This window comes from Lissotriton vulgaris, chromosome 8, assembly GCF_964263255.1.
Source record: "Lissotriton vulgaris chromosome 8, aLisVul1.2, whole genome shotgun sequence".
Lineage (NCBI taxonomy): Eukaryota > Metazoa > Chordata > Amphibia > Caudata > Salamandridae > Lissotriton > Lissotriton vulgaris.
The window spans coordinates 538,148,545-538,172,388 of record NC_141696.1 but is presented as its reverse complement, the minus strand read 5'-3'; the positions used below and the strand labels follow the sequence as shown (position 1 = coordinate 538,172,388).

The 23,844-nt window shown below is 47.4% G+C and overlaps 1 protein-coding gene across 4 annotated transcripts in view; it reads left to right on the top strand.

Annotated features, from left to right (window-relative positions):
• Positions 1-23,844, top strand: part of RPS6KA3 (ribosomal protein S6 kinase A3) — a 796,620-nt gene that overhangs the window by 550,811 nt on the left and 221,965 nt on the right. For all 4 annotated transcript variants that reach the window (XM_086934351.1, XM_086934352.1, XM_086934353.1 and 1 more), the window contains one exon: positions 6,955-7,113. In XM_086934351.1, the coding sequence (XP_086790477.1) occupies positions 6,955-7,113 (159 nt within the window). The remainder of the gene's footprint in view (positions 1-6,954; positions 7,114-23,844) is intronic.

The following is a 23,844-nucleotide window of genomic DNA, read 5'->3' as shown; positions in this document are numbered from 1 at the left end:
TGGGCAAGCTTGCTGGGTATTCGACGGAGGCACATTTAGAAGATGGGCTGGTGACAGGCACGGGAGCCTGCTCTGTTTGGTTCTTATCTCGCCTACTCCATGACTCAGCATGTTTACATTACCTAAGGGGGCATATCCAACTGGCACGAGGAGGGACACACGCCGAGAAGGAAATTGTATTACATTGGCATAGCCAATAGGTCTCGCTTTTAGGACCTTATAAGTATTTAGTTATGCTGCACAATATCCTTGGTTCAACAACATCAACTGTTGCATGGCTAAATACTTATAAGGTCCGAAAGGCGAGACCTATTGGCTATGTCAATGCTTGAGTTATCTTAAATTGTCGGACAATTCATCGACCATTTCACATTTTCTGGACGTCAGGAATCCGGTTTATGTCGCCTCTTTCTCATAGAACCACCTTAAAATTCTTTCACTCAGAAAATTAAATCAGTATTTCTTTTTAGTTGAAAAGCTGCTGGGCGGTCGCAGTTTTAAACTGTTATTATCTGAACAACTCCCTGGAGCTTTTATGCAGTCTCTTTACCGTGGGTGGATGTGTGGTAGTGTTCCTCTGAATTGTCTATTCAAAATTAATAATATTGTTTTGGTTCAAGACAACAAACCCAATGAGCTTTAATTCATAGGATGACAATTTTGAGTGAATACAAAGAAGGTACTTTTATGTCAACTTTGTGGTGTTTTACTACATGTTTCTAACTTCTAACCATGGACTACCATTAATTATGGGGCATAAAGCAGTCCATGTTAGCACATGTTTGTAACCTCCTGACAGAAGTTATCGTCGACCAGAACAGTGTAGCTTTCTTGAATTGGGCTTGGTATTCATATTTTTTTTGCAAGATGTAACTTGATTGATTTTACTCTTGTTTGGCAGCTGTAGTCGTACATTCCAGCCATGTAGTTAGGTGATGTCTATGGAAACACAGGTGGAGGTTAATAAAATATCCCAACTCCACCCGCTTGCACATACAACGTTGTTGATAACAGAAGATTCTGAGCTATCTGTCACCATAATAGATTAAAGTAAAACAGAATTATTTTGGCCTTTGATCTAACATTCAGTGAGTGTCTTTTGTTGGGTTGCCTGCTCCAAAATGTTAAGTGTCAAACATTCGACTTAAAAAATCCAGACAGTTCATGTTTTCATACTTTGAGTAACTGAAAAACGATGGCACAGTGCATTAGCCAAATAACGTGATCCATTGAAAGTTCAGCTGAGTGGGTATTTTTGTTTTTTTCAGAAGCTTGGCCTCCCACACCCATCTCCTAATTAATTTGTAACATCGGGGTGCTCGCAGGAGTTTACCATGGGGAAAGTACCAACGCATTTATATAAAACTTGCTGATGCAATGGTCTTGTCCAAATTTGATTCCACTGTTTTGTCTATTCTACCGCCCTCACTCTACCACTCTACCGGCCTCACTCTACCACTCTACCGCCCTCACTCTACCACTCTACCGCCCTTACTCTACCGCCCTTACTCTACCACTCTACCGCCCTTACTCTACCACTCTACTGCCCTCACTCTACCACTGTACCGCCGTCTCTCTACTGCCCTCACTCTACCACTCTACCGCCCTCACTCTACTGCCCTCACTCTTCCACTCTACCGCCCTCACTCTCTCGATCGCCCTCACTCTCTCGATCGCCCTCACTCTCTCGATCGCCCTCTCGATCGCCCTCACTCTCTCGATCGCCCTCACTCTCTCGATCGCCCTCACTCTCTCGATCGCCCTCACTCTCTCGATCGCCCTCACTCTCTCGATCGCCCTCACTCTCTCGATCGCCCTCACTCTCTCGATCGCCCTCACTCTCTCGATCGCCCTCACTCTCTCGATCGCCCTCACTCTCTCGATCGCCCTCACTCTCTCGATCGCCCTCACTCTCTCGATCGCCCTCACTCTCTCGATCGCCCTCACTCTCTCGATCGCCCTCCCTCTCTCGATCGCCCTCCCTCACTCTCTCGATCGCCCTCCCTCACTCTCTCGATCGCCCTCCCTCACTCTCTCGATCGCCCTCCCTCACTCTCTCGATCGCCCTCCCTCACTCTCTCGATCGCCCTCCCTCACTCTCTCGATCGCCCTCCCTCACTCTCTCGATCGCCTTCCCTCACTCTCTCGATCGCCCTCCCTCACTCTCTCGATCGCCCTCCCTCACTCTCTCGATCGCCCTCCCTCACTCTCTCGATCGCCCTCCCTCACTCTCTCGATCGCCCTCCCTCACTCTCTCGATCGCCCTCCCTCACTCTCTCGATCGCCCTCCCTCACTCTCTCGATCGCCCTCCCTCACTCTCTCGATCGCCCTCCCTCTCTCTCGATCGCCCTCCCTCACTCTCTCGATCGCCCTCCCTCACTCTCTCGATCGCCCTCCCTCACTCTCTCGATCGTCCTCCCTCACTCTCTCGATCGCCCTCCCTCACTCTCTCGATCGCCCTCCCTCACTCTCTCTCTCGATCGCCCTCCGTCACTCACTCTCTCGATCGCCCTCCCTCTATCGCCCTCCCTCCCTCTTATCTATCGCCCTCCCTCTATCGCCCTCCCTCCCTCTTATCTATCGCCCTCCCTCTATCGCCCTCCCTCCCTCTTATCTATCGCCCTCCCTCTATCGCCCTCCCTCTATCTATCGCATCACCACAGCATCACTCAGCCCCACCACAGCATCACTCAGGGGCACAGCATCACTATGCGCTACCACAGCATCACTGAACGCCACAGCATCACTCGTCTCCACCAAAAAATCACTCGGAGCCACCACAGCATCAATCTGTGCAACCATTCAACAACTGGTTCAAATATGTTCTCTCAATGTTTCAAGCTTTATTACAAAGGTCACAAAAAGATGTTAATATTTCACTTCTGTTCTTGGATTTTCGTCACAATAAAATATACTGAACGTAATCTTTACAAAAGTTTATTTACAAAAGTTTAAGCTATTGCCATTATAATTTACAATAATTTTTATTTAAGTATTTATTTAAAAAACATTAAAAGCCATTGTTGTTTGTAATATCAATACATCTAAGTCACGTAAATACAACGCATATTGCATTACAAATGCTATAGGGGTCACATTTGCGACAGTTAAAACTATTGGAATTGTAAATGACAAAGCTATTAATTTTGCTATTTTCAAAACCAACACATAAATACAAAGTGTCATTTACAATACCAATAGCTCAAACTTTCCTAATGCGAGACCTATTGCATTGCAAATGCTTGTGTTTCTTGCAACTGCCTCAATTTAACTTTCTTGATAGAAAACAATCAGCAGAGGTCCGTAAAATACCAGAATCACTTTAGCATTCTTTAGATTCCAGTCCATAGAAATTGTCTTCCACAAGCACCCGTAGACAATAATATTTTTTCAAATCTTGTATTTTCAGTGATATGACCACAGAAGGTCCTGATTTTATATTAAAAACAGAGCTTTGGACAATACTATTTCCCGCTGAAAGGCAAAATTTCTCTCCATGTGTTCCCATACCTGGAGTGTCACGCAGTTTGGTGCTTACTTTCCCTCCATGTTAAAGAACAGTAGATGTTTCAGCACCCAGGTTAATGTGCTGCATAGCTAAATACATATAGGGTCCCAAAGGCGAGACCGATTGCATTGCAAATGCTTGTTAGTGAGCACGGTTACTGCTCTCTCAGGCCAGGCTTTGATGTGACTGGTGGTGGTGTCTGTGTATTTTATTTGTAGCCCCCTCAGGCTGGAAATGGCCTTTACCACGTATGCCTTTACCACACAGGTGAGTATATATTTTTAAATGGCATAATTTTTATTTATTTATTTATTTGTGGGCTTGTAACGCGCCGGCATCACACCCGAAGGTGTATCTCCGCGCGGAGCTGTGGAGAACAGGACAAACAGCACTCCAGACTAGAATAGAGTTGTTTTTAGGAGCTTCCTAAAGGCCAGATGGCTCGGGCACTCTCTAAGGAAAAGAGGGAGATTGTTCCATAGGCGCGGGCCCATAATGGAAAGGGCACGACCGCCCTGTCTGGTCTTGTAGTGTCTAGGAACCTGGAGTAACAGTTGGTTGCTGGACCGGAGATTGCGGCAGGAGCGGTGGTATACAAATTTCTCGGCCAAATAGTGAGGACCGAGGTTGTAAAGACTCTTGTGTACCACACAACAAATCTTGAATTCCACCCGTTTCCGGATGGGAAGCCAGTGGAGGGCCTTGAGAAGGGGCAGAGATGGAGTTCTAGGGGGGGGCATTGGTCACCAGGCGGGCCTCGGTGTTCTGAACCACCTGCAGTTTATTAAGCACTCCTTCGTTAGCTCCCAAGAAAAGGCCATTACAGTAGTCCAGGCGGCTCAGAATGAGGGCCTGGACCAACGTCTTTCTTGTGTAGTCTGGAAGAAGGGGGAACACCTTCCGCAGGAGGCTTATAATGTGGAAGCAGGATCCCGCCGTGGTGCTGGCATGGTGGGCAAGGGTGAGGTCGTGATCTAAACGAACCCCCAGGTTTTTCACCACCTGTTTAGGGGAGGGGGCCTGCCCCAGACTGGAGGGCCACCAGTCAGGGGTCCACAGGATTTTTGCCTCTCCGAATAACATGACCTCGGACTTTCCCACATTGCACTGGAGAAAGTTTGTGGCCATCCAGTTGGCGGTCGCAGTCATGCCGTTGGAGAAAGATTGTCTTATCTCCGAGGTAAATTTTTTAAAAGCGAACAGCAGCTGCGTGTCGTCAGCGTAAGAGATGGCCATAAACCCGAAGGACCTCATAATATTAGCCAACGGGGAGACATATACGTTAAACAACGTAGGGCTAAGACAGGAGCCCTGCGGGACTCCTCTGGTGATGCTGGCCGAGGGGGAGCTGAAAGGGCCCATATTCACCTTCTGGGTACGCTCGGAGAGAAAGCTGGTAAACCACGCCAAGGCAGATCTATCAATATCAATCTCCTTTAATCTGGTAAGGAGGATGGCGTGGGATATGGTGTCGAATGCTGCGGACAAGTCCACATGATCTTTAAAAAGAAATGGGGTTTGGGTGTGGGTAGTGGTAAAGGGAGGTAAGGGACATTTTAGGATTTATGGTTGGGGAGAGGTAAAAGGCGGTGTGATTTTAGGGGTTATGGGGTGGGTAGTGGTAAAGGGAGGTGTGTGTACATTTAGGGTTTGGGGTGAGCAGCATAAAGGGAGGTAGGGTTAATTTCAGGATTAATGGATAGGTTGGAGATAAAGGGGGGTAAAAAGTAATTTTAGAGTTTACCCGGGAGTGGTAAAGGTAGTGTTACGGTTGTGAGGTAGTTAGTGGTAAAGGGAGGTAAGACGTATATTACAAACATGGGAGGTTAAGTTACCTACAAAAAAAATAAGGTATATACTTACCGTACATATACTTACCATGCTCTGTAAAGGTTATGTGAAAATGGCATTCATTGTAAAGTTGTACAGTCCTCTCAGGAGATAGCCTGTTGGCTCGCCCCGGAAAAGTTGCATACAGTCCCCTGTAACTGGGGATGTTGGCCTCCATATCGGTCACATTTATGAAGAATGGTTTATGTGTGGGCTTGTATGTTGTGAATGGACTGATAGGTGAGGGAATCCATGGGACTCTGTGTATATACACATGGCTGACAGTCTTTTCCATACACTCCATTCACCATGTACCCACTGTTAAACCCCTCTCCGCACTGTTGAACGTGGTAGGGTAGGTGAGGTAGCCAACCCATTCCCCTTTGTCTTAGCCAGTTTACACAGCCACTTCTCCCTAGGCTGGGGCCATCATAGGAACGGCCTGCAGACAGACAAGATGCCAGTCACTGTACCCAAATTAGCCCATGCTGCTATTAATATGGAATCAGGAAGTTTGTAGATTTAGCTAGCAACAAGAAGAACCATGCTCTTCTGTGGTTGAGGTAGCATTTGAACTTATGAAAATTGCAGCCATTCTAGTTGGACCGGACAGTCTTCATTAGCCAACAGGTGATTATAAGTTATTCACACATCCCCCCCTAGCCAGTACTTGGATCGCATTGTTGACCACAAACTGATGAGGCTTGTTAATCTTTGTGGCGCAAAAATGCTAGTGTTGAATCGGTGCATGAATGAAAGAATAATTTGATTGCATGGCTGTTTCACTTATTATTTTTCAACAGCCAAAGCAACAGTTTGGGGTAATTTGTTTGGAAAGGGAGCCTGTTGATTAGTAATACAAGCACTACTGGATAAAATGCAATTCCTTCAATAGTAGGCATCGTCATCAAGCAAAATTATACTTATACTGAAAACAGTTAGCACCAGTGATTTGATCAGAGGTCCCCTTTCTACTTCTCCAGGGATTAACCTTAATGGTATTCCCCATACCAGTAAAAGAAGTATTGACACACCTGTAAGATAAATTGGCTGTTGGTTGAACCATCCACAAATCCTACTGCGCCCGACATTGCTACTCACTACAGCAGGCCAGGCGACACAAACTTCAGTGGCTTGGCCCCTGCACTGCACCTGTTCGTTCTGTTAGGTGAAGGCTCACATGAACAGCAAATGGGTGGTTGTACTTTAATGGGTAAACTCTGTTCAAATTGGCTTGCTGACTGAATGGCGGCACTCCTTTCATGCATTGGATTAAGGATTTATGCCAGGAGTACGAGGCCCTCGTTTTAAGCTGCTTCCAATTTTTTTTATAGCACACCATGAATTATCACACTGAATCTGATTTCATTTGATTACCCCCCAGTGTGCTTGTTGTTTCTGTAAACTGTTCCTGAAATCGAGGTCTGGACTACTTCCTCTGTTAGATTTGCATGTTTATAAATTCTGTTACTTTTAAGAGTTCTTCGATTTATTCATTTTCTAACAGCTTGTACTGTTTGAGCAGAAATGTCATCATTTGAAGGGAAGGAATGTCCTTCTGCAGTTCGATGTTTCTTGAACTTGAAATGCATTTAACTGAAATACTCTTTTTCAGGTGTATGACGATGGGAAGTATGTGTACGTTGTAACAGAACTCATGAAAGGAGGAGAGCTTCTAGACAAAATTCTTAGGCAGAAATTTTTCTCTGAACGAGAAGCCAGTGCTGTCCTTCACACAATAACAAAAACTGTACAGTATCTGCATGCACAAGGAGTAAGTATTCATTGATGGGGATGTCTTCTACAAATGTACTAGGTAGTGCTTTTTGCGTTGTCAAAAAACATTCTGAAAATGCGGTATTTCTCAATAGAACATTTTAATGTGACCATACTGATTGTTGCATTATGCATTAAGCTCTTGCAAATTTAGAGGAAGCAAACAATGCTTATTCCACCGTCAAATGCATATTTAACTCCTACAGATTGATAATTCATTTCAGCAAAATACTATTAACAGGATAACAGGAGAACACCTAGTAAAGTGTTTTGATATATTTTGATCCTATTAAAAATGTGTTAAATGTGCCTAATCTTTCCTTTCCTAACTTCTGAATGTGTACAGTTCATTTACAGGTATTTGCATTTTTTTTGTTGGCAAAAATTACAGCCTTTCCTCTCACTCTGTACCCCAGCAATATTTTAAGTTATTCAATTTCCTTTCTCTGACCGCAAAGTGAGGGGAGTTAGTTAACACCAACCCCCATATTAGGAGAAAAGAAACGCAAATTGTCAGAAGATAATGAATGATATTTGACCTCTGTCTTTGAAGCGCAGCAAATGTGACAAACAAGTACAGAATTTAAAGGCATTTTTATTTATTGCTTGGACTAGCGCAATCCACCAAAAATCGATTTGCGACCCACAGTTTGGGAAACACTGACCCAGAGAGGTTACAGAGCCGCTTTGAAAATGTCCAACATTGCTTTCCAGAAGGCTTCAAACTGAGTGGAGTTTAGGCAAATAGTCAGGAAACTCTGATCTGGAATTCTTACCCTCCAAGAGTCTGTTGTCCGCCGACGCCCCACTCCACTCCAGAAACGTCGGCAATCTGGCATCAGGGAATGACTTTCTGACTTTGAATAGTCAAAGTAATGGGGCCAATTCCTTAAGGAAGACCGGACTTCTCCTTCGGATTGCACGTCTTGTGTTTTTTGGTGAGAAGAATTCTTATGAGACCATTGACTGGAGGGTGACTTATTGAGTGGGAGTCCACTTGAGAGACTACCTTGTGGGCCTTAACCAAAAATATTTTGGCCTCCTGCTTCGTTATGGTCTTCAGGTTCATGGAGAAGGAAGGGTCTCAGGTCCATGGGATCATGGCCTGCCCCAGACACCTCAAACAATTGTCGTGGAGGTCTGAAAAGGACATCCTCTTGCGGTACCTTGTACCATGCTTTAGTTCTCGGTGGTCCTTTATGGATACATCTGACTTAGTAGCTGTCAGCTGAGGAATTTGCCAGTGAGACACATGCAAGAGCTCCTAACCTAATTGATGAGACATGGAAAAAAAAGTGCCCACCGCAAATCCTTGCCGGGTCAAGTAGAGCAGGAAGTGCAACATGTCAGATAAGCACACCTTGAGGTGGCTAACTTCATCTTTGGCGCACCAAGAATTACACTAGAACCAACAACCAGAATAAGCGACTTTGTAGAGGGGCAACAGCTGACATCCACCCAAATTGCCCATTTAAATTTCCAAGTATGAAGGTGGAGGCTCTGGAGGTTCGAATGCCAAACCCTTTCCACACATTGTGAGAGGAGGTCCACCCTGACTAAACGAGAAAAAAGAGCACAGTGAAAGTGTGGTATTGGGTTCCCAAGGCCTACATGCTCCGCAGAAATACCCACTTACACCAAAAGAACTGTTGGCACGGAAACTGAAAAGTACAAAAGACAAGTTTATTAAGACCCCATGGGGTGGTGGTACATTCCTACAGCACCCTTCGGCAATGCAAGAAGTATCACACCGAACGTTGGTGCGAGTCCTTCTTTTATACAATTTACAGGTAATAAAAGGTAGGCGGTACAAGGTTACAGAGTTTAGGTACATATATGGTCATTTTTGGAACACAGCCAACTCATGGGAGGGGTTACAACTCCACTGGTCAGTTTTGGCGGAACATTCCTGAGGGGTGACTGGTCAGCTGGAACTGCGCATGTACAGGCTTGACCGTTACTAAAAATAGCCTGTTGCTGGGCAAACTCGAGTGGTCAGCGGCACGGACAAAGGACTAAAGGGCATGCTGATCACGAGGCCGCTCATTCCCTAAAATGGCCGCCGTAGCATACAAAATGGCGTTTTCGAATATGGCCAATTTAAGGGAAATAACGTGTAGCAAAGCTAAGCGCTAACCCAGCCATCGTCAAATTACGACAAAAGAGCAGAGCAGATCAGAGAACACCACCATCTGAAAGAAACAGGTTAGTATTAGATTCCTTACCTTCGAATATCCCCAGGCGTCAGACTGGATCTGGAAAATTTTGCGTAGCAGTACCCCTGCGCGTCGGTAGGTGTCTTCTGCGGCTCCGCGTCCGTTGTCTGCGTCGTTGGCACCAGGATGACGTCATCGGAGTACTTGGACGCCGCCCTTGCGCGCTGACGTCAGTTCTTCTTTTTTCCGCGCCAGCAAGCGCAGGTCCAGAGAAAGTGGTACCCTTAGTCACTTTTTGACTAATTTTTTTTATCCTTTTTGAATCAGTTTAGCGTCTACGACTCCATCGGTACCGGTAGGGATGCCCGGGTTCAAGCCCTGTGCCGACTGCAACCGACTTATGTCGGTTTCTGACCCCCATCGCTGGTGCCTACATTGCCTGGGGCCCGACCACGATGACCAGTCGTACCCCGACTGTCGGGCCTTGACGTCGAAGGCTAGGCGGGAGCGGTCCCGTAAGCGCCTCGAGCTCCGGCAGTTGGCCCCGTGACGCTCAAGGTCCCGGTCCGGAAGTAGGTCGAGGGACAGGTCGCGGGGCCGGAGTCAATACACACATTGGCGAGTCAACACCACTCGTCGGGCTCCAAGTCCTCAGGTAAGAGGCGACATCGCTCCTCTGACTCCCTACCCCCCCCCCCCATCCTCGGCGCCGTCCCTGGTCCACCCCTCGGTTTGGATCTGGCGTCTGAGTGGCGTCACTCGACTCCGCATTCGTTGCCGGCCGAAGAAAAATTCTTTGAGGATCTGGGCCCATCCTTTATCCCTGAATTTCAGGACATGGACGATGAGGGAGCCGGGGGGGGGGGGGGTCTGAGGACCCCCTGGCACGTGAGTGCCAGTCATATCAGCACTGGGCACAGGTACTAGGGGAAGCCAGTGGCCTGGATACCTCCCCAGACACTGGTTTCCTCTCCCCTCCTACCGTGGCTACGGAGGAGGGGGCTGCTTATAGTGTGGGGCTGATTAGGGCAGCCAAGGCCTTGGCTCTTGAGCTCCCCGTTGCAACAGTGAGGTCTAACATCCTCACAGAGTTCTTAAACCGCAGGTAAGCTCGCCAGAGCCTCTACTGCCATTTAATGAGGCTCTCACAGACGTCCTGTTGTGCACTTGGTCCAGGCCCACTACAGGTCCCCCTGTAGATAGGAACGTCTCTAGGCGCCACCGCCCAGCCCCGGGCGACCCTAGTTTCTTTCCAACCCCCCCACCCCCAAGAGCCTGATTATCCTTGCCTCTACTTCCCAATCCGCATTCCCGACGGCACCACCAGATCGGGAATCCAAGAGGTATGAACGTTCGGAAAGAAGATGTTCTCCTCCCTTAGTTTGGCGTTGCGGTCGGTCAACACCACGTGCCTCTTGGGCCGTTACACCCACTCTTTGTGGGATACGGTTGCAGCCGTGCTGCCTGAGTGCACGGAAGGAGACCCGGCAAAACTCGCTCAGGCCCTCGTAGAGGGAAGAGACGCAGCGCGGTACTCCATACGATGTGGACCGGATACCACGGACTCGCTAGGAAGAGCGATTGCCACGTCTGTGGCGCTTCGCCGCCACGCCTGGCTGAGGTCCGCCAACTTTTCAGCCGATGTCCAAAATACCCTTATGGACATGCAGTTCGATGGCAGCCACCTCTTTGGTGGCAAGGCAGATCATGCTTTAGAACGCTTCAAGGACTCAAGGGCTACGGCCAAATCCTTGGGCCTGTTGGCCCGCGTCTGCAATCTTCAGCCCAGCGCTCCTTTCGTGGCCACGGAAGGGGTGCTCCCACATGTCCTACCAGCCACGGGCCGCAGACTGACATTCAGTGCGGTGGTGGATGTGGTTACTGTCGCGGCGGTAACAGACAACGGAGCGGCCAGTCCACATGCACCCCGCAGCGTCGGCCTCAAAGCCTTCCTAGTCTAAGCTTTCAGGCCCATTTAACTCCAGTGGGGGGCAGGGTTCCCCATCACATCCTCCACTGGCGCACCATCACATCGGACAGGTGGGTACTGCAAATCGTCCGAAGGGGCTACTCCCTCCCCTTCGAGGCAACCCCTCCAGCCATGCCACCGCATGTCGGGGGATCACTTGCAACTTCTGCAAGAGGAAATTTCGGCCCTCTTGACCAAGGGGGCCATCGAGCGCATTCCTGGGCCAGAAGTAGGACATGGTTGTTACTCTGACTACTTTCTGGTTCCCAAGAAGGGCAAATGAGGCCTATGCCCTATCTTGGACCTAAGGAACGTCAACGGCTTCCTCCGGAAGGAGAAGTTCAAAATTCTGACTTTGGCTCAGGTCTTAGCTGGCCTGGACCCGGGAGACTGGATGATAGCATTGGACTTGCAGGAAGCATATTTTCACATCCCCGTCCTGCCGGCCCACTGGCGCTACCTGCGGTTCACGGTAGGCCACGAGCATTTTCAGTTTACCGGCCTCCCCTTCGGCCTTACCAGCGCCCCAAGGGTGTTCACGAAAGTGATGGCGGTGGTCGCAGCTCATCTGCGCAGGTTAGGGGTTTCAGTCTTCCCCTACCTCGGCGACTGGTTGTTGAAGGCAGGCTCGCCCCAGACAGTCGACAGCCACCTCCTGACTACGGCCGACCTCCTGCACCTGCTGGGGTTCTCCATCAATGTGCCGAAGTCACAACTGTGTCCCTCTCAGAAGCTCCTCTTCATCGGAGCGGTTCTAGACTCTGCGCAGTTTTGGGTATATCCTCCCGAACAGCGGGTTCGGGATATTCAGGCTCTGATTCTGATCTTTCAGCTGTTATCCAGAGTCTCGGTCAGGTTGACGCTGCGGCTTCTGGGGCTGATGGCCTCCTGCATCCTTCTGGTGCATCACGCCAGGTGGTGGATGCGGGCTCTGCAGTGGGACCTGAAGTTCCAGTGGGCCCAGCATAGGGGCAACTTGTCCGACCAGGTCTTGATCTCGGAGGCCACTGCAAGACAGTTGCAGTGGTGGCTCACGGACCACGTTTGGGTCAGCGGCAGATCCCTCTCCCTACCTCAACCGGAGCTCGTAGTTGTGATGGATGCGTCTCTCCAAGGTTGGTGGGTGGCACATGGGAGAGGCTGAGATCAGAGGCCTGTGGTCTCCGGTGGAGTCCTGGCTCCACATCAACCTTCTGGAGCTGTGGGCGATCCGGCTTGCACTGAAGGCATTCCTACCCTCTGTCCAGGGGAGTGTAGTGCAGGTGTTCACGGACAACACCACTGCCATGTGGTACTGCAACAAACTGGGGTTGTGGACCCTATGCCAGGAGGCTCTGCTCCTCCTGCAGTGGCTGGAACATCAGGGTGTGACCCTAGTGGTTCAACACCTGGCAGGTTCCCTGAACGCCAGGGCGGACCAACTCAGCCGTCGGTGAATGATGGATCACGAATGGCGTCTGAACTCGGACGTGGCGCAAGGCCTCTTTCAGCAGTGGGGAGAGCCTTGGTTAGATCTATTCGCCACAGAAGAGAACGCGCAATGTCATCAGTTCTGCAAGTTGGTGAAGGGTTAAGAGATGGGGGGCAAGATGGCCGACGCTGGATTGCTGTGAGCAGTCGCATTTTTCCCCTCTCTAGCCTGAGGAAGAAATAGTAGGATGTACAGAAGCTGAAATCCATGGTCTTCCTAACTTTACTTGAATGGCACTGGTATGGCTGGTACACGACGAGCCAGAGTTTTCAAAGGCAAATTACTCAGGGTTAATTATTAAGCAAGCTTATTACTGCTATCGAGCTTTCGACTGGCTGAAGAGAGGTGCCAAAAGCCTGATGAGTACGATTGCGCTAAGAATTAAAAGGAAAACCCTCTTACAGCAGGCTGAAGCACAAGCGCGAGAGACTGATACAACTACAATGCCTACAAAATCGGCGAAAAATGAAAGGCAAGAGAAGCAAGAAATACAGAGAGAAAAAGACAAGAAAGACAAGAAAATGCCGAGTGGGCCGAGTGATGCAACAGGGAGTACGTCTGAGGCGAGTAAAGCCATGCGCATTCCAGGTGCCAATCCGGATGCTATCCCTAAAACAGGGGTCGTGGTCGGAGGAAAAAAGAAACCCGATCAGAAATGCAGTAGCTCTGATGAACATACTCTGCGTGCAACTAATGTCAGTAAACCCGGCAGACAGCAAGATAAACTGAAAGGCAGAGATACATTGTTGCGGCAGCCTACCGTCACTGAAGCTTTCTCCCCGAGAACACACCAGCGCACGGACGGTGTGCAAGGACCAAGGGGTAGACGGGGGAGCGGTAGCAGCAGCGGGATCGGCGGCTTCACTGGTCCCGGAGAAAGCAGCGGAAAACCGGACGCTCAGGAGAGCGTCCTCGAGGACGCTGACGACGCCAAAGGTGGGGTTGCTAGGCAACGCCTGAATCACGGACTCGGCAGCAGTAAGCCAGAGCTCGGGGAAGAAGCTGCCGCTACGGACACAGCAGAGGCAGAGGCAGAGGCGCAAACACGACAAGAGAGGCTGCAGCAACTGGAGAGAGAAGGAAAGTTGCAGCCAGAAGGTAACAATGACATTTCGGAGGCTGGAGAATCTTTGGAAAATCAGGAAAGTCAAGGCCAGCCTGCGGTCGAATTTGGCAATGCAGATATGCTAGGAGCCCTGCTGATGGTGGAAAATGAAATGAAATTAGCGAGCTTGGAGCCCTTGAAAACATGGGGGAGCTCCCTCAGCCTGGCGAGCAAAAATGGAACTGGTGAAGGAGCAGGTAAGGCCGAAGGTGGCTCTGCAGAGGGAGATTGCTTCTTCTCAGTGAATGAGGAGTCAGACCCTGAACAAACAAGCACTGGAAGTTCAGAGGAGGGAGTACACTCAGACTCAGACTCAAGTATTGATAAAGATACCACCCTTAGAAGGAAGTCCTTGAAGTTATCTAGACAGCTAGCAGGGGGGTTTGAGGCGGCCCAGAAGTTATTATGGGATTATTCAGCGACATCACAGTCATACCAGGATGGGGATGATAATAACCCAGGCCCCCCCCAGCAGGCTCAGATACAGCGCATCAGCTCCCAGTTGAACTCCTGTTTAATACACTGAAGCAGATGCAAGCAGAGGCTAGAGCAGAAAGCCGCAGAGCAAGACAGGACACTAAAAAAATCCAAATTACAATGAGGAAAATGAATAAGTTGTATGATGAACTAGCTGAAAGAGTAACAGAGGCTGAAGAGCGAACAGGCAAGCTGGAAGATGAGATGGGCGACTTCAAATCTTTCAAGTCAGATCAAGAAAAACTTTCGGAGGATTTCCAATGGAAGTTGGAAGACTTTGAAAATCGCCAAAGAAGAAATAACATTAGACTTTTGGGTGTGGCAGAAGGGATTGAGGGGCAGGACACAAGGCGTTTTGTGGTGAAATTGTTAAAAGGGGCTTTCCCAGAGTCAGATTGGCAGTGGGATAAAGAGATACAGCGAGCGCATAGATATCCCTTTACATTGAAACAGTGCGCCAGGAAAGATGGGCAGGGCTCTTATCCCAGAGCGATCTTGGTAAATGTAGGGAACTTCTTGCTGAGGGAAGAGATCATTGCCAAAGCTAGACCAGATAGCAAGAGGGTATTTGAGGGTATCGCATTTTTCGCTAGGCCCGATTTTTGCCACGTGACAGTGGAGAGAAGGTGGAGGCTCAGACAGCTGATTGCACCATTACAGGCATTAGGGTCAGAGACATACCTCCTTTTTCCTGCTAAACTGAAAGTTGTAACAAAAGGGAAAATAAGAGTGGTCATCTCCGAAATTAAAGCACAGCAGCTCATTGAAGAGTTGAAGAATAGGAAGGGGGCTTGAGTCGATGGTAAGGATATAATAGACGGGTTTTCACTATAAGTATAGTTTTTTAAACGATAAGTGGTGCCAGGGACTCAGCTAGTGATGAGATTAGGCTGAGAGGGGAAGCGACTGACTCAATTCAAAAGCGGCCACACATAGGTCTTTTGACCTATTTGCCCGTAGAGGGGGGGGGACCGGGGTGGGAGGGGTGGGAACTGTGGAGACGGGAGAGAGGGGGGTGGGTGTGGGAGGGGGGGGAAAAAAGTACAAATGCATGATACACAATATTTGACTCAGCACAGTTACACATCCTACAAACTCCGGAGTATGTGGTATACAAAAAGATCAGTCTTTCATATAAGGAAACTGTGGCAGTATGATGACGTGTAGAATCGCCTCAATTAATATTTGTGGTCTCAACTGTGTTAACAAGAGGTTGAGGGTGGCAGCGTTGCTAAAGTCTCTGAGATTGGACTTGGTGTGTTTGCAAGAGACACATATTGAAGGTACAAGAGGTTACCTATTGGAACAACTTGGTTTTAGATTATTGGCCAACACTAAACAAGGGACAAAAACAAGAGGAGTAGCAGTTTTGGGTAAAACTAGGGAGATAACGATTAAAAGAAAGAAAGAAGACCAGTGGGGAAGGTGGGTCATCCTTGAAATCTGCTTTAAAGGAAAGACCTTTACGCTGACGTCAGTCTATGGTTCTACTGAGGATGATCCTGGCGTTTTACAATACTTGGACATTGAATTAGCTCAATGGCCTGAGCCAATAGTATGCTGCGGAGATTTAAACATACATGTTCCAGATGGCTCCTGTTTGCAGGCGGGTGGACAATATGGTGGTAGGAAGAAGAAAGTATATAAAGCTTTAGTAGATCTGGTTTCACATAATTCCCTGGTAGATCCTTGGGTTAAATCACAGCAACAGGTAGATGGTAGCACATTCTTCTCGGCCCCGCATAGGACTTTGGTTAGGTTGGATTATTTTTTAATTTCTAGTATAATACTCCAGGATGTCCAAATTGAGAAACAACCTCGGATAGTATCAGATCATAGTCCGTTGATTTTAACTTTCAAACTAGGACAGGGCCAGAATATTAGGTCACAATGGACGTTTGAAAGATCATTACTAACAGACGACGCATACAGAGCTCATATGGAAAAATGGATAAAATTTTATTGGGAAATTAATAGAGGATCTGCCAGTTCAGGAATGGTCTGGGACGCTTTCAAAGCGGGAGTAAGGGGGGAGACAGTTAGTTTTGTCCTAGCAAAACAGAAGAAGGAGAGGGCGAGACTGGAGGAGGTAAGACTGAGACTGATAAAGGAGGAAGAAGATCTTGCTTTGGCCTTAACACAGAATGTTCCAGTGGAATCACATCTCTTCAGAATTATAGCTGTGAAAGCAGAAGCAGTAGAAGGCATAGTAGAGAAGGAGGCAAATAATTATCTGTCCAAAAAGGAGAGCGCATATGAACTAAGTGAGAGGGTAGGACATATCTTGGCGGTCCATACGAGACAGAGAATGGCTACTTCAGATATTAAAGAAATTAAGGATAGCCAGGGTAACTTGGTAAGCGAGATAGAGCAAGTGAGAGAGGTCTTTAGGGAGTATTACACAACCCTCTATACCCCAGAGAAGGAAGAGAGTGTTACTGATATAGAGAGATACCTAAGGGGAGTTGAAACCTATAAATTGTCTGAAGATAGAAGAGAAGAACTTGAGCTGGCAATACAACTAGATGAGCTTAACACCGCATTGAATAGCCTACCATCAGGTAAAGCTGCAGGGCCGGACTTGATTCCGGTGGAGTTTTATAAAGTATTTAAAGATGTATTGATTAATGATATGTTTAATATTATGATTTCAGCACAAAAAGGTGAAGGGGCTCCCCCATCTTGGGGAGGAGCAGATATCATTGTAATCCTAAAAAAGGGGAAAGACCCAAAAAACACAGGATCTTATAGGCCGATCACATTGATGAATGCTGATGTCAAGGTCTACTCTAAAATACTAGCTACAAGGTTGTCAGGGGTTATTGAGAGTTTGGTAAGCCCTGCCCAACATGGATTTATACCTGGTAAAGGGACAACGCAGCATACCAGGACGGTCCTAACTATGTTCGATGCGGCAGGTGGCCTGGGAGACCCTATGGCAGCACTTTTCTTAGATGCCGAGAAGGCATTCGATAGGGTCTCTTGGAAGTACTTATGGCAAACTATGAGGTGGTCTGGGATAGGCGAGGGATTTATTAGGGCTATACAGGCGTTATATAATGATCCTATAGCCAGAATCAGAGTCAATCGAGGGTATTCAGCAAATGTTAATATAGGAAGGGGGACAAGACAGGGGTGCCCATTGTTATTTGCCCTGTATTTAGAACCATTGCTCCACAGATTAGAAGGCAATCCTTTGATCACGCCAGTTAGGCTGAATGGGTGTGTTGTCCAATCTCTCGCCTACGCAGACGATGTGGCAATACTTACTCCTGACCCTCATATCTCAATTGGGCACGTTGAACGGGAAGCGGAGTTATTTGGGCAAATCCCTGGGTATAGTCTTAATAAAGCAAAGACCCAGATAGTAGAAAATGGATATTCTAACTGTAATGATCCACGTGTGGTTACCTCGGCAGTTTATTTAGGGGTGGCTATCTCGGCAGATCTCGATAATGTTGTGGGAAATAATATCACCCCACTATTGGCAAAAGTCAAAAATGACCTGGAAAGGCTCAATAATTTACATCTGTCTCTGGTAGGAACTACAAATGTCATCAAAATGTTAATTCTTCCCAAATTACTTAATTTTTTTAGAGCTATCCCCCTGTTTTTCGAGAATAAGTGGTTTAACTCAGAGATTATTCTGAATAAATTCATATGGGCACAAGGCAAGACCAGAAGGGCTTATAGATTTATGGCTTTGCCGAGAGAAAAAGGGGGGTGGGGAGTGCCTGACTTCAGGATGTATTACGTTGCTGCTGCCCTGCAGTATATGCAGGGGTTAATTGGGGGAGGTGGTAAGACACAAAAAGTTACAAGTATGTCGACAGAAATTTACAAGGCTGTTTTGGGTGAAGAAGCAGAAAATTGTTTTTTAAACTGTACGGAGTATGGGTACTACAAAAGGACCAGGTTTAAAACACTAAATGCAGCTGTTAGAATCTGGAATGTTTTTTTAAAGAAGTCAGGCCTTGGCAGGTTTAATAGATATGTTAGATTATACAAGAATAGGTCATTGCCTGCAGCAATTTTTGCGGACAGTACAATGGCTGGCTGGGCTGAAAGGGGAATTGATCAGATTGGGGACCTCCGAGGGATTGAAGCGATGTTACAGTTTACAGATCTTGTGACGAAATTCGACATTGATAGGAGATCTTTCTTTAAATACCTTCAGGTTAGGAGCTTCTTGGGTAATAAACAAGGAGGACCTGCAGGATATCAGAGTAATGAAATTTTAGAGAAAATACAAATCTCTGCAGACTGTACAATTCGGAGCCTGTATGCATGCCTGGTGAAAGAAAAGCAGATGATATGGAGAAATTTAGTAACAAATGGGCATCTAAATTGAGTATTCCAAAAGAACTATTTCAAGAGTCACTTGAGCTTGCGCGTACGGTTTTATGTTCGGCACCTCTACAATCACAGCACTATAAAACGTTGTACTTTTTATATTTTACCCCAGCAAAAATAGCTAAATGGGGAGGTACTACGGGCATCACTTGTCCAAGGTGCAATCATCCAGAGGCAGATATAATTCATGTTTTCGCCACCTGTCCACAACTCTATACTCTGATTGAAAATATTGAACGATTTCTAATTAGGTCATTGAAGTTAAGCATAACCCTCACACCATCAATATTATTGTTGGGGATGGATCAGGATGGAGGTATAGTACATAAAGGGTTTATCTTCGTGGCTGCTGCAGTTTACAGACTGACTATAGCTAGAGCCTGGTTAGACAAAAATCCACCTATCATGCAAACCTGGTTGGCTAATTTATTGGCAGCCTATAACTTGGAGAAACCTATTTATTCCCGAAAAGGGATAAGAGGTAAAATGAGAGGATTAAAAATATGGGAACCCATAACTAGATGGAAAGAGAATATTGGGCCTCAGTAAGATTAAGGGCTATCCCTTTGCTTTTTTTTTTTTTTTTTTATTATTTACATATAGCAAATGAGTCGTTATTGCCGATCCTATGTTTTACCTTATAGGCAAATAATATGAAAAATATTATACAAAATGTATAAATGTATGATGTGTAAACTGTGCAAAGTATGGAAATAATAAAAATAAATTAAAAAAAAAAAAAAAAAAAAAAAGTTCTGCAAGTTGGAATTTCCAAGGCGGCACTCGCTCAGACGCTTTTTGTCGCGAGTGGAGCTGCGGTCTGTTGTACACCTTTCTGCCTATACCACTTCTGCCCAGAGTGCTGAAGAAGATCAGACGTGACCGGGCCCAAGTCATCCTTGTGGCTCCAGACTGGACACGAAGATACTGGTATCCCAAGCTACTCAGCATGTCTGTCGATACCCTGATTAGTCTGCCTCTTCAGGAGGACCTTCTGTCGCAGCAGCAGGGGACGGTCCTCCACCCGAACCTTTCCAGTCTCCACTTACATGCGTGGAGATTGAGCGGCGGCAGTTGAGGCCTCCTGAAGTCTGTAATGTGATTCTGGCAGCCAGGCGTCCCTCCACAAAATCGGTATATGCCTGTAGGTTGAACAAATTTGTGGCATGGTGCACAGCAAAGGCTGTGGATCCCCTTTCTGCCCCTCTTTCTGCGGTTCTCCTCTTTCTTCTTTCTCTTGCCCAGCAGGGCTCTGCTCTGGACACTCTAAAGGGCTACCTCTCTGCCATTTCCGCCTTCATAAGGCTCCCTGATCAGCCCTCTTTGTTCAAGTCCCCAGTTGTAAATAGGTTTTTGAAGGGCATCACTCATATGTTCCCTCCTGTTCCTTTCGTGATGCCTCAGTGGGACTTGAACCTTGTTCTGACTTATCTGATGTGCGCTCCCTTCGAGCCACTTCATAACTGTCCTCTTTGTCTCCCTACTCTTAAGACTGCATTCCTGGTTGCCATCACCTCTGCCACGAGAGTGAGTGAGCTCCAGGCTCTTTCTTCTCCACCTCCTTTCCTTTCTGTCCATCCGGACAAAGTTGTGTTGCGGACGCGACACTCTTTCCTCCCCAAGGTAGTCACAGCCTTCCACATCGGAAAGTCCATCACCTTGCCCACTTTCTTTCCGCCTCAGCATCCCTCGAAAGAGGAAGAGAGGCTCCACCGTCTGGACCCAAAACGTGCGCTCTCATTCTATCTGGACCGCACACGCCCCTTCCGGATGGATGACCAACTCTTTGTTGGTTACGTGGGCGCTAAGAAGGGACACAAAAGGACGGGTCGTCGATGGGTCGTCTTGTGCATCAAGGCTTGTTACTCTTTGGCTCGAAAGGAGGGGGGGGGGATTAACCTTGTTCAATAACAACAAGAGAAAACAATCTATAAAAACATTGTTTGTGATGACTGGCTGTTTGCATTGTAAATATAAGGAAACCCCCTCCACAGGCCTGCCATATGAGGGTTCCAAGGTAGTGAGAGAAGGAGTACTGTTGCTGCTGTCCTCAACTGCCTATGGAGCTGCAAATACATCTGTTGGACTGTTTCATGGGATGTTAGGGCTGGCGCTGCTGAAAAACAGCCTCTGAAATATCCCTTAACTTGCTGTACTGCTGGTGAAGCTGGTGCACATGAGAAGACTATACAAGGAAGTGGACTGTAGCCAGACCCTGTTTGAAGAGCTCTATTGTAGCATCTGTGTTCTCTTCAAAGAGACTAGCTCCATCAAAGAGCATGTTCATAAAGCTGGCTTGGAATTCACCTGAAAAACTAGTGGAATGCATCAAGGCATGTCAGTGGATGGCTACCGATGAGCCCACGGACTGCACTACCGAATTCAATTTAAAATAACTATATTCGGTTTCAAAAGAAGACCATTAAAAGTTCATGAAATAATCATAACTAATTATTATTCCAGTGATCTATTTGCAAAACAGCATAATAAGCAGTTCATACACATCAATTCATTACAATGCAAGGGAAAAAAGTATACAATCTTCTAATAAAAATACAATCTATATTACGAGGCACTTATCACCATTAAGACTTTTGGCTCCCTACAACCGAATACTTACTTTTTTTCCCCATGTGTCAAATTAGAAACCAAATGCCTTCCCATTCAGCTCACCCAGGTAGGGATTCCAAGAAACTGGATGTATTGAGTTGCAAGGTTTTTTACTCCAGCAATTTAGCTCTGCATGCAGAACATGCAGCTTGTCTTCTGATGCATATTTCTGCCTACAGGTTCCTTGTGTTTCCAGTCACCACTGTGTCTCTGGCTGGATCCAAAATCCTGAAATAGCTCCTCCCCTCCAGTAAGTGATACAGATAGATGGTGCCTTAGTTAAGTCTCTGTTTTGGGTTCCCTCTGGTTGTGGCATATAAAGAAGACCTATAAGTCACCACCCCAGTCTATTGACGTCATTTGTTTTATTTTTCTGGTTTTGTTTTTCTTTGCCTTTCAATGCTTATCTGCAGCCGTACACCCAAGCACTACTCCCAAATTGACCTAGAAATGTTACCACATGTATGCACGTGCTGAAATGTAGGGCAAGCTCTTCATTGTGTGGGCTCGAGATGAATATCGATGGAAGCACGTCATTAAAGGTCACAGGTCACATGCATGCTGCAGCTCACATACAACTAATATGTCCTTGAAGTGTCTCCTCCAAAGGAAAAGTCCTTGAAGAAATGTAACAGGAGGGACTGTTAAGCTTTTTGATGTTATTTCAATTCAAGGGGTAGGCCATCCAGATGACTGCCTTTCTTCCTTGACCTTGGCCCAGGTTTATCTGGTAGACGCAGGGCTCGAGTTCCAAGCCACTGGTGCTAATCCGGTGCAAATCACAGCCTTCACCCAGGCAGTAATTTCCCTTTTCCATTCCAGTCTGGCTCTCTATGGTATATTTGCAGACCCACAAAAGACGATTGGGCCCCCAACCAGCTCCCCCTGCCAGCTCCATCCGGTGCACAGTTTGACCCTGCTTCATCGCTGGCCAGTTGATGCTCTTCTGCCTCTGAAGGCCTTAGAGATGGCTTCCAACGTAAGGCACCAGCCCGATCTCGTAGCCACTATGATTGGTGAATGTTCTGAACAACAAGGCTAACTTAGGAGCTATTTGAGTTCGATTTGGACTCCTCTGAGATGCCCAGCATTGTTTAACACAAAAATGATGTTAGCAGAGAGGGGGCCATTGTCTTAACCATCCCCTCGCTGGGGACTATCTGGCCCTGCAGAATGCTAGTGACCTGGATTCCTCCTCCAAGGTGGATCTGTAGTGCCCAGAGGTTTGTCTGTGAAGACGTTTCTTTATTCATTGCTCTCTTGCTGCACAACGCTGTGCAAGTCATTGAGCAGCCATTGCCTGTGGAAGAGAACATGGTTAACGTCACTGAAATATTGCAGCCTGTCGTTTAGTGGTCAAGCCCTTGCTCCCCTTAAATGAGACACTGATGGATCTCCTCTTAGTCTCATGGGACAAGCCGACATTTACTCAAGCTATATACTACCAGACTGCTCGCCACCATTGCCTGGTCCCAAAGTTCCTGATGGCTCACTCTTCCCTGGAGAGTGTTGTTTCAGACATTTCCTTCCTCTAACCAGAGTACATATTCTTTGCTTAGTTCTCCTCCAGATAGGACTCCAAAAAAAGATGCCCTGGAGACCAAAGTATTTTCCTTGAGGAATCTTTCTGGTCAATACCCTCTCTCTCTCCTTGTGGGAAATGATGCTAATTGTAATTCCAAGCCTCCCCAGTCTCCTTTATGACTATTTTGCAGCAGTTGTGTGTATCTGAAAGAGACATTTTAGTGATAGATTCCTTACCTTAGAATAGCCCCAGGCATCAGACTGGATCCGGAAAGTTTTCGCTAGCAGTACCTCTGCGTGTCAGTAGGTGGTGTTGTGCGGCTCCGCGTCTGTCGCTGGCGTCGTAAATGCTGAGATGACATCACGGAGACTACTTAGGCGCCACCCATGCGCGCTGACGTCAGTTCTTTCTTTTTCCGCGTCAGTAATCGCAGATCCAGTTAGAGCATGTACCTTAGTCACTTTTTGACTATTCTTTTGAGACTTTGGTCTCCTGTTAGTCTACTCTGGAACAGGGAGGGATGCCTGGTTTGAAGTCTTGTGGGGCCTGCCTTCACTATATGTTGGTGGATGACCCCCACTAAGTCTCCTTCTACTGCCTGTAGTGCGACCACGTCTCTCAGTCCTGTATGGACTGTCTGGCCATGGCCCGAAGGCCTTGAGGGAGCGGCACCGAAAGCTGCTTGAGGTCCACTCATCACAGCTCCGTTCACTGTCCAGGGGCCGCTCCAGAGAACGCTTGCGGGGCCACCATCATCATTTATCAGGCTCCAGATCTTCACCCTCTGATTCGGGTAAGAAAAGACACAAAAAGAAGTTGAAGAAGTGTTCTCTCTCGGACGTGCCCCAGTCGGTTCCCAGATGCGGACGAGGTGTACACGAGTTCTGGCCCTGCGGCTCCTTTGGAGCCATAGAGTCTTCCGGCCTACCCACCTTATCCGGGTCAGTCAGCGACTCCCGCACAGGTGCAAGAATTTCTTGCTACCATGGACAGCCTGTTTAGACCTCTGGCTCCTGCCCGTGCGCCCTTGAGCCCCCGGTCCCGTGTCCGAATCCTGTCGAGC